We start from the raw sequence: 12,607 nt of genomic DNA on the forward strand, positions 1-12,607 counted from the left end.
CGGAAAACTCTGCATCAGGCTGATTAGACATAACCAGACTCTTGTATTTTATAGGCTGGTAAGGGACTTTTATGAGGATTGCTCGTTTATAAATAAAATTATCATCTGTCAAAACTCCCATGAGAGTTAAGAATCAGCGCTAAAGGAAATGTCCAATTTCTATACAGTCATTTGGCCAGCCAATGTCCCCAAGGATTTTAAGTGAAAGTGAGTTCAGAACAGCAGCAGCCTCTTCACAAATTTGGGAAAACAACATGAAACGTTAACCGATTACGTGCTTTCGCCAAGGAAAAAAGTATCACGGTCCATTTCCTCTTCAGACAACCAGAGCCAAGATTCACCTTGCCCACTTACAAGCAAAATTATATGAGACATTTTAAATTTCATCCTGTCTAATTCAGTTCTGATTTGTGCATGAAAAATCCAAGGGAAGAGTGAAAAATGTGTATAACTTGATTGCTTCCCATGAGCTAAGGTGAAGTTAGCGGATTTTTGTAACCCATTCACATCAAACATATTTCAGTAATAGACGCATAACTCATGTTTTGTCTATCAGTACCGGTTCTTACAAGGAAACAATTGAGATGTCAATACAGTGCCCTGTTTTCCCCTTTTGAAGATGCTTTGTACATCTGAAAGATGTGCAAAACAAAAATAATCTAGGATTGCATCAAGCTTGTGCATTTATTGGTGGCTTATTAAAAATTAATTCACTGCTGTAAATGAACGCTAATAACAAATTAGTAAAAACTTTTTCTTTTCTTCTGTTTTTTTTTGGTTTTTTTTTTTTTTTTTTTTACACAAATAGTTTTATTACAAACTTGAATTCTTAAGAAATACACATGTAAGAATTACACAAAGGCCTTGGTATTTGCAAAAATCCTTTGGTATTTGCATGGTAAATAAAGTCTATAAAACACTTTTGGACACAGATGTGCTCAAACAATGGTATCATTGCATATAAATTCTTTAGAAATATTTCTGAGGCCACTTAGAATTTTTTTTGGCACAGTATTAACAAAATTAAGGCCTTATACTTTTCAAAATCAAGTCATTCAGTGTGTGAGTAGTGTTTAAAACCCTGAAAAAATATTAAATACAGAATAAAGACTATAAGCTCAAAGCAGGATTTACTATAATAAACACAAATAGCTATTAACCTGGGTTCAGTCTCTGCAACTTCAGCATTGAAATGGCCTATGTAAAAAGAACATTTCACATCATATTTTGGCATTTAACATCTAATTCATGACACTGAAAAGAAGAAAACTTTAAGCTTCTTTTTGAAATGATAAACTCAGAGCTTGATTTGCCTAATGGTCGATATCTATATAAATTACTAAAATATTTATATATATATTTTTCTTGACCATTGCTGGATCATTCTTTATTCCACAGGAAAGTTTGTTCTACTGCACAAAGAAGCTGCATAGTACCAACATAGCAGAAACACTTCCTTGCCTTTTTGGGAAGCCAATTTGGCAATCTCTTCCAGATGTAGTCCCATGAAAACCAACAGCACTAAAGACTACAAACAGAAGCAAAGGTTTGCAGGATGGCACTCTATGTTGTGAAAAGATGGTTACATGTTGCTTAACCACAGTCTGTAATCCCAAAACTCTTTTTTACATTAGTATTGCTTTGTACAGGAACAATAAGTACATACCCAAGAGTCTGGGATTTTGAGACACCTAGATAACGGGAACAACAAACTTATCTGGGGAAGAAAAATGAATCTAAATCTATAATACAAGAATGAGAAAGGGGGGTCAAACAGTATAAGGCAGAACTGCATACCTCCTAGCACCTTTGCATTTTTTCTGGATAAATGCTGACTTTTTATTCTATCAGTGCATTGCATTTATATAAAAAATACATATATTTTGATCAAAAGTGCCATTTGGCATGTCAACATTTGAAGCTTATCTTTGTTGTCTCTTTTCTTCTTCAGCAAGGACAGGGCCAGTAAAGCAGTGTGTGTTAGTTATGCAAGTTCCTAAAAGGCACTTTACTGTTTTCATATTGGACAACAATGAGGTACATATGATATATGTCTAGGCTTCATTGCTGTTAAACGAATAGCACCATATTGTGTGAAATTAGTTGAAATTCAGAAGTCATTATGTTTTTCTCATACAGACTTGACAACGGCTAACATTTGAGCGCAGATCCCCTGCTTTCAAAGTTGAGGGAGTCGGTTTCCTATTAAAAATAAAGAAATGAAAAGACCCATTAACAACTGTTGATACAGTCAGTTCTCAAGTTTATAATTGACAACACAAACTTTGCATGCAGCCAAGTGCCTCTTTAAGCTCTGCCGAATCAAGAAGGCGTCCCTAAGTTCTCCAATGGATATTCACTTTCAAGTTTGGTCAGAAACTATCACAAGATTAGTTTTAAACATCGTCCACTTTCAGTTACTTCAGAATTCAGTTCTGTCACGAGGCTGAACATTTTCTTAACCAGAACACATTACCTGTTTAATCAGCAGTTTGAGAACATACTGGAATTTGGGTAGTAAAAAAAAAATTAGGCAAAGAAACTAAAGACATTTGGCTGTTCATGATTTTCTGCTAACTCGCGTGGACTTTACAGAAAAATGAAAAGCCAGCAGAGGAAATTATGTGATATCATACAGAAAGACAAATCAAAATCTTTAGTCTCTAGCCTATCCTAAGGAGATACTCTTAGCAGGTGGAAATAAAGCATTTTCGGACAAAAGCGTACTTACATTTAACACTTTTCTTTAAAAAGGATTAAGAGTTTACAGGAAACTGCAGAGTATTTGTGAATTATGACAGTACGACAGGTCCCCTGACCTGGGATTATTTTATTAATTTGAGATACAGTTTGTAGCCAGAAAAGGCTGTGACGTTGATAGGTCTCTGTGTAGGACTCAATGAATACAAACAACTATAGTGCTGACTCCTCTAAATTTTCCTCTGACCAACTCTCCCCTTTCCTAAGGAGCCAGTGCTTACCCCAGTGTTGGCAAATGGGCTCTTTCGGTGGTAGCTTTTATGGGTGATGAGATTATCATAGCCCCAGTGATAACCAGGCCCGGTGCTCAATTTTTCTACCTACTCAGTTGACAACTATCTCATAGACAGTCAAAACTGGCTAAACCATCTGCCTAATTTTGACTGAGACAGTCTAAGGAGCACTCACAGCTCTAGAAGACATGAAGAGATGAAGGGTACCAGATGAAGGGCACCAGATGAAGGGCACCAGATGAAGGGCACCAGATGAAGGGCACCAGGAGTGGCAGACTGGACTGCGGTGGAAGAGGATCATTGCCTGCACTCCAGAAGAATGTCTGCTAATCAGGTAAGGTATGCAGACCTAGGAACTGGTCTATATGCTAACGTATTAATAAAATTCATATGGAACAAATTAGACTGTGTTGAAAAATACTAACGTGCAGGAGACCAGAACAAAGCCTACTACCACTTAATTCCTGAAATTAGAACCTCAGCAGGACTGAAGAAATGCCTGAGGCCTCTGCCTTCAGCTGCATTTTATTCAGACATACTTCCTCAAACATTAGGGAAAGGTAAATAATTGTTCAGCTCACTTAGTTCAACACCTGCACTAATTTCAAGTGTTTCTATTATGTGTTAACATCCACTAGGGAAAAGGTTATATTCTGACTTAATTTTAATCAGTCAGCCTATCCTAGTTACGACTCAGTGAATACAATCAAACATAGTAGCAATGCAAACATTGTTAGATTATTCTGAAAAGCAAAATACCAGGTATAAATGACACATTGTAAACACTAACAGAAGATACATTCATTAATTCCCCCCAAAACTATATATATATTTTTTTTTGTTACGAAAACCATTACCTGCATATACTAACCAGGCTGGGGCACAGCGAATACTTGAATCATGTATTATATTCAAACAATACTTCTCTTATTCAGTGACAAGGCTTGACTGAGTCTCAAATACTGATAAATAAATATGAACTTACTTGAACATCTCATTCCTCTCTATAGTGGCAAGCCAGAAGCTGTAAGCATTTGCGTAATAATTGCAGGTGCCCCGGCCATGGCATTCAATGAAGGGAGCGCTGCGAAACTCTTCTAGGCAGGAACCAGGAGACGCCAGGGCCTGGCCAGAGCCCTCTGCACCAGCACTGGTGTGCTAGAAAAATGTAAAAGCATCAGTAAGAGAGGGATTCTTTACCTCTTCTGCTGTGACACCTATTGACTATCTTGTACAAATTTTTCTCCACATGCATCTCCTTGTTCTCTGTTGTGTCCGTCTGCTGTTTTGTCCTTCAGGTCAAGGAGGAGCGAGAAGGTGGAGCTGAAGGGCTCCAGAGGTGGCACTGCGTTCTCTCACTTAATGGCAGCACAACACACCAGCAACATCAACTTCAGGGCAGCTGTGTGCACAAAAATCCTTCAGGATGGACAGCAGGACCCAAGTTTCCGCTATGCTAGCAACAGGCCAGGGCCAGCCCTCGGGGCCAGAAGGCACGCAGACTGGTAGGGCTCATATCTGAATAGCTTCACCCAATTCCTGCCCCACATTACAGCATCTTCTCTTCCCACTGCCGAGCACTAACAGCTCTGGATCCATGCTGCTTCTCAGACTATGCCCAGACCTTGCTTGGGAGAGTGGCTGTTGATAAAGGCTGTGAGCGTGAGAGGAAGCATACTAACAACTAACTACTACGGAAGACTACAGAGTGGCTCTTCCAGGCCATTCCTTGGCCCTGTTTATTCGACTAGTATATACACAGCTGAAGAAACTGGATAAAAGGTCAAAAATGCCATTTGAAAACTGAAGGGTTATTCATCAAAAAATGGGAAGAGGACAGGCACTGACATGCTACCACTCTAGGAAGTTACTGCAACACAGATGTAGAAGGAAAATGGAAAACTACGCTTATTTCCTCATTTATTCAGCACTTGGATCCTATGTTGGAGCTGCAAACAAGAGAGCAAGCTGTGTCCATTTCCTCAAAAGTGAACAACTAATTGTTATTGCATTATTCTCATTAAGTAATTAGCCAGAATCTTTTTAAAGTCACCAGAAAGGGCAGAGGTCTAATGCCCTCCTAACACCTTAAGTGACATAGTCAGATATTAACTTTCCCAGAGCAGGAGCGTAGATGAAATACCTGAAAAAAAATTTTTTCTAAGCTCAGACTATGCCCCAGGGCACTCACCATGACAAAGGAGTAACCAATCCAAAGTGAACTCCAGCCCTCAGGACATGGTGGTATCTGAATTGTTTGACTGTGAACAGCTATTACCATAGCAGGAGCTTCACACACAGAGCATCTAGAAAGACCAAGACATGAATGAGCTATGTGCATTTGAGGATTAATACTACTTCTTTTTTCAGAAGTTGCTTTCGTTTAGGAATTCTGAATTAGAAAATGTCGCTTTCAAAAACAAAGGAAAATCAAAATGTTTCCTTCAGAAAAACAACTAGCTGGTTTGGGGTTTTTTTTCCCCTCCTCATTTACTTCGGGATAGCTTAACTATTAAGTCTTATTCCTATTAGCAAAGAACAAGAGACCTCTTATCTGAATATTTAAATGTATTTGTCTTTTTCTAGTCCCATTTGTACTGTAGTTTCTGGAAGTGGTCATCTCGTGAACATGAGAGGCAAAAAGCCCAACATTGTAACTCAGCAAGTATCACTTAAAAGTGGTCCACTGTAATCAGAGACAAGAGCAATTCATCATCCTAAACACAGCCCTGAATGACTTCCAGATAGAAAGCCATGTCTCTGGAAAACGTCTCACAAAGATAATCACTGCCAATCTTCTCCATGCATTTTCCTTGAAAGTGGCTTTTATTTACATTTGTGGTCTTTATCTCCAGTAAGAGATTTTTAGCAAAGTAACTTGAATGATGAACTTGAAAGCAACTCTTCGGAAAGCCGTGCAGCATCAGTTCTTTTACTTTAGATAAATTCATTGTGTCTCAGAACTGCTAGGTTACTGAATAATCCAATGAACAATCCTACCTTCACAGGAGAATCATAAAAAATGTGAGTTGGGCTGGAAATTTTAATACGGGAGCTGGTAATAAGGAATTTGGTAGATATAATCCATTTTTTCTTGTACAACTCCTAAATTGGCTACTGCAGCTAGCTATGATGAAAATGATTCAAAACAGATACTTAGAACTAGACAGTCTGATTCCTGTTATCAGAGTGCTGAAAAGAATCAAGTGCAAAATGGATTAAGTTGGATTCTGGAAAATGCACAGAAGCAAAGGAATTCAGAATGAAAGCCTTCTATTTCTGACTTGTGAAGACTGCATTCATACCTACTGCCTTCATCTTTAGTGCAGAAGTAAGACAGTTATTTTCAGAAACACATCAATGAACAAGTAAGTTAAAAGAAGAATGTAAAGCTGCCTCTATTCTTGGAGCTCTGCTTTGCTTCAAGAAATTTCTGGTATTTCAGTGGAAGGCCTTACATGAAAAGAAGTCCCATGACCCAAGGCAGCAAGTGTCACTTCTACACCTTTTCAACTTTTGGACAGGGAAAACCATTGTTTTTAAAGCCTCGACTAATAAAATAGATTGAAAGAATAGTCTTCTCAGATTCCTTGCTGGTTTAAAAAACATGCCCATTCACACATATACATCTATATATACACACATATACATTTTTATGGTGCAAAAGCTACTTTATATGCATAAGATAAGGCAGAGTGCTGGTTGGTACATCCTTGAGTCTCAAAAGTGATTGTTAAAGGTTATTTTGGGTGCTTGAACCGGGATGGCATAAAAGGAACATGAATTTCAGAGGTTGGTCATTTGAATTTTTCTCAAAGTCAGTCCCCTTCCATTCACATCCAATGAACAACAAAAAAATCAGGACCAACAAAAACTATAGTCTATGTTGAGAATCTTGCCCTCAATCTGCCCACTGCATTTCAAGGCATACGAATTTCTATGGCATTAAACCGAAAATAGCGTACAGAGTACAACTGCAGACACAAGGTGGCTTCTATTATACAAAACAAATATCAAATGTTTTGCAGCAGATCCAAATAGTTTTTTGAACATAGCAAGATTTCAAGACTACAGCCCACTGATGGTTTGAATTGTCCTTTCTCTCGGACAGTATACATAGACCCGAGAAAATGATAACTCCCATTCAATTTACATGGCAGGGAGAGCAATCAGCAAGAGCTGATACGGATTAGAAGCAATGATAGGAATCATAGTAATGACTATATCTAATGGTTATCATTTAAGTTATAAGTTGGAGATTCCTTGTCAGATTCTTATCTAACAACAGTGGTATAGTTCTCCACAGTCTTGCTCACACATCTGCCTTCAGCACTGGGCATATTATGCCAGAATAGTTTTTGCTAGTGGCCTTAAAATTTAAAATGGACCAAAAGTTCAACATGTTGGACTGCTGCAGAAGAGTTATGTCTGATATAAGTGCCACACTTTATGCTGGCTGAGAATCTGGAATTATTAAAAAAAAATAGATGATTGATTTTGCAACTGTTTCCTTTAATTCAGACAATAATGGCTGTATTCAAGCAATAAGTCCAAAACAATGGAAGAAGCCTGGCAGTGTACTGTACAATAAATAATGCTACCATTTTCAAAGAAAAGGAAACTGAGCCCTAAAAAGCTTCTAGCTATGTCTAGTCAAAAAAAAAAAAAAAGAGAATTGTTTTTGACAAGAATTGTGAATAAATTCAAAACTTCTTCAAAGTAGATCATAGCTTTTGCAAAACATAATTTCAAAATAAATATTTTCATTTCAATTAGACTCAAAATAGACTACTCTATTTGTTTGGGTTTCCTCCCAAATGAATTTCTTTTTGATCAAAGTCTAAACTGAAAACATGCACACTTTGAAACATTTCATCAAAGGAACTCAAATTTTAAATTTAAAGGCAGGAAATAAAAATATGCAGATTAAAAGCCTTTTTTTTTAAAAAAAAAAAAGTACCATACGCACTTTTCACAGGCTTCTTCATTTTACAAACACAGCAGAACTGAAACCGTACCTGCTGATGAATGGTCTGATATTATCACCAGTAATAGGAGCCATATTCATTGGCATGGGTTCAGGAGTGGACAGCCAGTAGGAATAGTCATTCCTTGATGCAAAGTTACATACGTTGTTGATATTGCAGAATAAGAAAGGCATTGTACTGAATTTACGAAGACAGCTTCCTGCCGTGCCTGAAAAGTTAAGTGAAAGGTTACTTGTTAACCCATTTTATTAAACCATTGCCAACTGCCAAACAAATATTTCCAGGAGCAGCTAAAAAGCAGACAATCCAGTTCTCTCAGAGGAAGTGACTCCTCCAAGCTCTGTCAGGAAGGAACAGAGCAAGGCAAGGAGCAGCCTAGTCTTGCCTGTAGAATTATGGAATAACTTTGACTGGAATAGACCACTAGAGGTCATCTATCCTAACCCCCCGCCAGTTAAATCAGGTCGCTTGGGCCCACAGACAGTTGAGTTTTGAGTATCTCCAAAGACAGAGATTCAACAACCTCTCAGGTTCCGTTCCAGTGTTTGAGCATCAGCACGGTAAAAAAGCTTTTCTTTATGTTTCAATGGAATATATCTCATGCTTGTGTCCATTGCTGCTTCTGTCACTGAGCCCCTCTGAGAAGAGTTTGGCTCCATCTTCCCTACCTTCCCTGCAGACAGCTGTAGGCAGCAATAAAAGCCTCCCCCTAAATTTCTGTTAAGGCTGAGCAAACTCAGTTCCATCAGACTGTCCAGACCCCACTAGCTATCTTAATAGCTAGCTGTTGTATTTACTGTGGTATGTCAACGTTTTCCTTGTTCTGGGAGGCCAAAGTCTGGGCACAATATTCCAAATGCGGCCTCACAACTGCCGAACAGAGGGGAAGAATCACTTCCCTCCATCTGCTGGTTGCACTTTTGCCAATAGAGCCCAGTAGGCTGGGCAGCGGTGAATGGGGTAGTTGCAAGGGCACACTGCTAACTCATGTTCAGCGTTGCTCATCAGGACTCCTAGATCCTTTTCTGCAAAGCAGTCTGTACTGCTGTTACTGGAAATAGCAGTCAGTCCCCAGCCTGTTCTGTTGCACAAGGTTATTTCATTCTAGCTGTACCCCTTTGCATTTGCCTTTACTGAACTTCTTGAGGTTCTACTCAGTCCTTCTCTCCAGCTTGGCCAGGTCACTCTGAATGGCAGCTGTGTCCACTAGGGAATCAACCATTCCTGCCAATCTGGCATTACCCACAAACTTGCTGAGAGTGCACTCTATCGCATTACCCAAGTCATTAATAAATTCATTAAACACTATTGGCCCAATACTAATTCCTGAGGGGAATGTCTTGACGTCCCGAGGGACATCATTAATCAAAAACCACCACTCAGACTTTGTACATCTGATCACATCTCTCTGAGCCTGATGGACCCACCAATTTTCCACTCATCTTACCATCTACTTAGCCAGCCCATATCTCACTAGTTTGACTACAAAGATATTATGGATGACTACGTCAAAGGCTTTGACAAAGACTTTCTTAAATAAACTGACACTGTTTCCACTATACACCAAACCATTACTTGTACCAACTTAGAAGGCATCATAAAGCACCAGCTAGCCAAGAATAATTACACAGGTTTGTTCAACACAGTTCTTCAAGTGAAAGAAACGTGGTTTGTAACCAATTCTAATTGAATTCTAATTTGGCCTCTACTTACCCAGATCTTGGCCATGTGCTCTTTCATTGCCTTGTACATAAAGCAAGGAGTAGCCATGGTAAATCAGCCTTGTTCCAAATGGACATGATGGTTCTTCAGTGGTTTGACTGTGTCTGGTAACAAGGAAGCCATGAGCAACAGATGGTGCACCTGGTGGGCCCATAGCCCCAGGCAAACCTTCAGGGCCAGGTGGACCAGGGAATCCTCTGGGCCCTACAATACAGAGAATCTCCTTTTATATCTACAGACAGCAGTACTCTGCCTACATAACTGAAGAAGTGAAACTAGATACATTCACACCTAATCTCCTACGTTGTTTTTCTGTGAAGGAATCAAGTCTTTGAAGAACTCATGGGCTTACCTGGGGGACCATATGGACCAACTTCTCCTTTTTGCCCGGGTTTACCATCAAACCCTGGACTACCAGGTGGTCCAGGTACACCCGAAGGTCCTGTCACCCCTGTTGAAAAACAAGGAATAGTTATTACTGGATATTACTTCACGTTAGTTCTGACTTCTTGGCTTTTAATACAGTACAGCACAAGCACACCTCAGCATAAACTAAACTCATGCAGATTCAATGTGTACATTTCAGTATCTAGATCACTCATGTGGGTTACTGCAGGCAAAGTGATTATAGTAGAGAAGAACAGAAAAGTAAGCAGAGGAAGTGCTTCTAAAACTACTAGTATTCGCCTGGAATATGAAAAAGAAGGGCAGCAATCTCTTCCCTCTCTGCTTATCATATGACTCAATCAAAAATAGACCATAAAAAGTAGGGCCACGAACAGAGGGAAAATCAGTATTCTCTTAGCTTCTTCCCAAACAGTTTTCAGACATATATCTTCCCTTTATCAATTTCTAGGGATGCTTTGAGTCCTACATAAACTCAGTAACTCTGACTTTGGGAAAAAGAAGTTAACACCATCACCTCCATACCACAGATGTCCTTTTCATGATCACTCAAAAAGCAATATTGTGTTCATGTACTGAACTGACTACTAGAGAACAGAAACAGAACCCATACAAGCAAACCCACGCAATGTTCAATCACTGAAATTATCTCATAGCTATTTCATAATGGACAGCAGCTGCAGAATTGTAACCCCACTTTCAAGAGCAAACTTCCATATCTATTCTATTAAATAGAAGATATTCATTATAATCCACAACAATTCCCCATCATCTTCTCATTAAACAGTCAGGAACACAGCCTTCCCTTAGAATCTTGATAGCTTACGAACACCTCTGAGCTCTCACTCTCTGTCCTGTCATTCTGAAGGACCTGTGTCCTTGTGACAGCATTTCATTTGTTTTACCCTTTTCTCCGTTCTCTTACTCCTAGTGTGTTTAATTTTTGCAGTTCACCTTTTCTTTATAAAAATGGCAATGTCTGGACAGAATCTAGGACTATGGAATAAGCTTACTCAGAAAGCACTTTCGACTCCAAGATCAAGGTGTTTTTCCTCATGCTTGTCTTCTCCCAGAGACACACAGCAATTAAGTTTGGATTCAACACTAAAGACAGAAGATACCCTAACAAATACATTCTGGGGAAAGGATGAGCAGCGTGTTACAAGCCATCCTGCTTACTGCTGATCTCAGATACTGATGTGATGACTGCAGAGTGAGGGCCTATAAAAAATCACTAGAAAGACATCTGTTTCTGGGACTCCTTTGGATGAGCTTCAAAAAGAAGGACTCTCTTACTAATCATGGACACAATTTGAGTGGCTTATAAGAAGCTGGATAACAACATATGAAAAATCTTCTAGTGTCTAGCCTATCATTGGTCTATTTTTACATTACTTAAAATGTATTTCTACTGGCAAGTTAGAAACTCTCACCTTGCTGTCCTTTGGGACCTGGAAGTCCTGGGAATCCTTTGAGACCAACTGGTCCTACAGGGCCAGGTAAGCCAGGATCCCCTTTAACAAGTTGAAAAGCACCTGGTGGGCCTGGTGGACCTTGTAAACCTGCCAAAGTTAACAGAAGAAATCAGCATGTATTTAGCATTGCACAATGAAAAAAAGTGAGAAAACAATGTTACCTTTTATTGCCATTTATGCAGTCAGGGAATAGACAGAACCTATAGCTACAAGATATCAATGGATTGAGGGCTGGAACACCTCTCCTATGATGAAAGGCTGAAGGAGGTGGAGATGTTCAGCCTGGAGAAGAGAAGGCTCCGGGGAGACCTTATTGTGGCATTTCAATATATAAAGGGGGCTTATAAGAAAGACACAGATAGTTATTTTGTATCAGGGTCTGGAGTGACAGGACAAGGGGCAATGATTTTAAACAGAAAGAGGGTACATTTAGACTGGACTTAAGGAAAATATTTTTTTTTTACAATGAGGGTGGTGAGACACTGGAACAGGTTGCCCAGGGAAGTTGTAGCCACCCCATCCCTAGAAGTGTTTAAAGTCAGGTTCGATGGAGATTTCAGCAACCTGATCTAGTGAAAGATGTCCTTGGCCATGCAGACGGATTGGACTAGGTGATCTCTAGGGTCCCTTCCAACCCAAACCATTCATGATTCTATGGTTTTAGGATACCATTTAAAGATTCTGTTAATGACAAAACCTCAGTGTCGAATTTTCAGAGCAGGAGATAAATACATTCACTCTCTATGCAATACTTAAATCTAATCTGACCATTCAGATGCTAATACCATGGTATCTGGTTTAATATTCTACCTTTTTACACTAAATAAAAAGGGTGAGGGAGATATCCATTGATTAGTCACAAATAACCATTTTAACAACAACATCTGGGGAAAAAAGTCTTTATATTATACCTTTAGATCCAGGAAGACCTTGGTCACCTCGCTCACCCTTAAGGCCTGGGAAGCCAGGAGATCCTTTTGGACCTGAAGTCAAAGGAAATATTTACATGGAAATTCAATAATTT

General features: G+C 39.2%; 1 protein-coding gene across 2 annotated transcripts in view; it reads right to left on the reverse strand.

Moving 5' to 3' along the window:
- Positions 1-751: 751 nt before the first annotated feature.
- The window catches only part of COL4A1 (collagen type IV alpha 1 chain), a 128,697-nt gene continuing 116,841 nt past the window's right edge, over positions 752-12,607 (reverse strand). For both annotated transcript variants that reach the window (XM_054224126.1, XM_054224117.1), the window contains exons 45-52: positions 12,495-12,566; positions 11,542-11,670; positions 10,056-10,154; positions 9,695-9,907; positions 8,012-8,189; positions 5,185-5,299; positions 3,979-4,151; positions 752-2,202 (exon numbers count right to left, since the gene is read on the reverse strand). In XM_054224126.1, coding sequence (XP_054080101.1) covers positions 2,121-2,202; positions 3,979-4,151; positions 5,185-5,299; positions 8,012-8,189; positions 9,695-9,907; positions 10,056-10,154; positions 11,542-11,670; positions 12,495-12,566 — 1,061 coding nt within the window. In that variant the 3' untranslated portion in view covers positions 752-2,120. The remainder of the gene's footprint in view (positions 2,203-3,978; positions 4,152-5,184; positions 5,300-8,011; positions 8,190-9,694; positions 9,908-10,055; positions 10,155-11,541; positions 11,671-12,494; positions 12,567-12,607) is intronic.

The sequence above is a fragment of the Rissa tridactyla genome, chromosome 1 (genome assembly GCF_028500815.1).
Source record: "Rissa tridactyla isolate bRisTri1 chromosome 1, bRisTri1.patW.cur.20221130, whole genome shotgun sequence".
NCBI classification, from domain to species: Eukaryota; Metazoa; Chordata; class Aves; order Charadriiformes; family Laridae; genus Rissa; species Rissa tridactyla.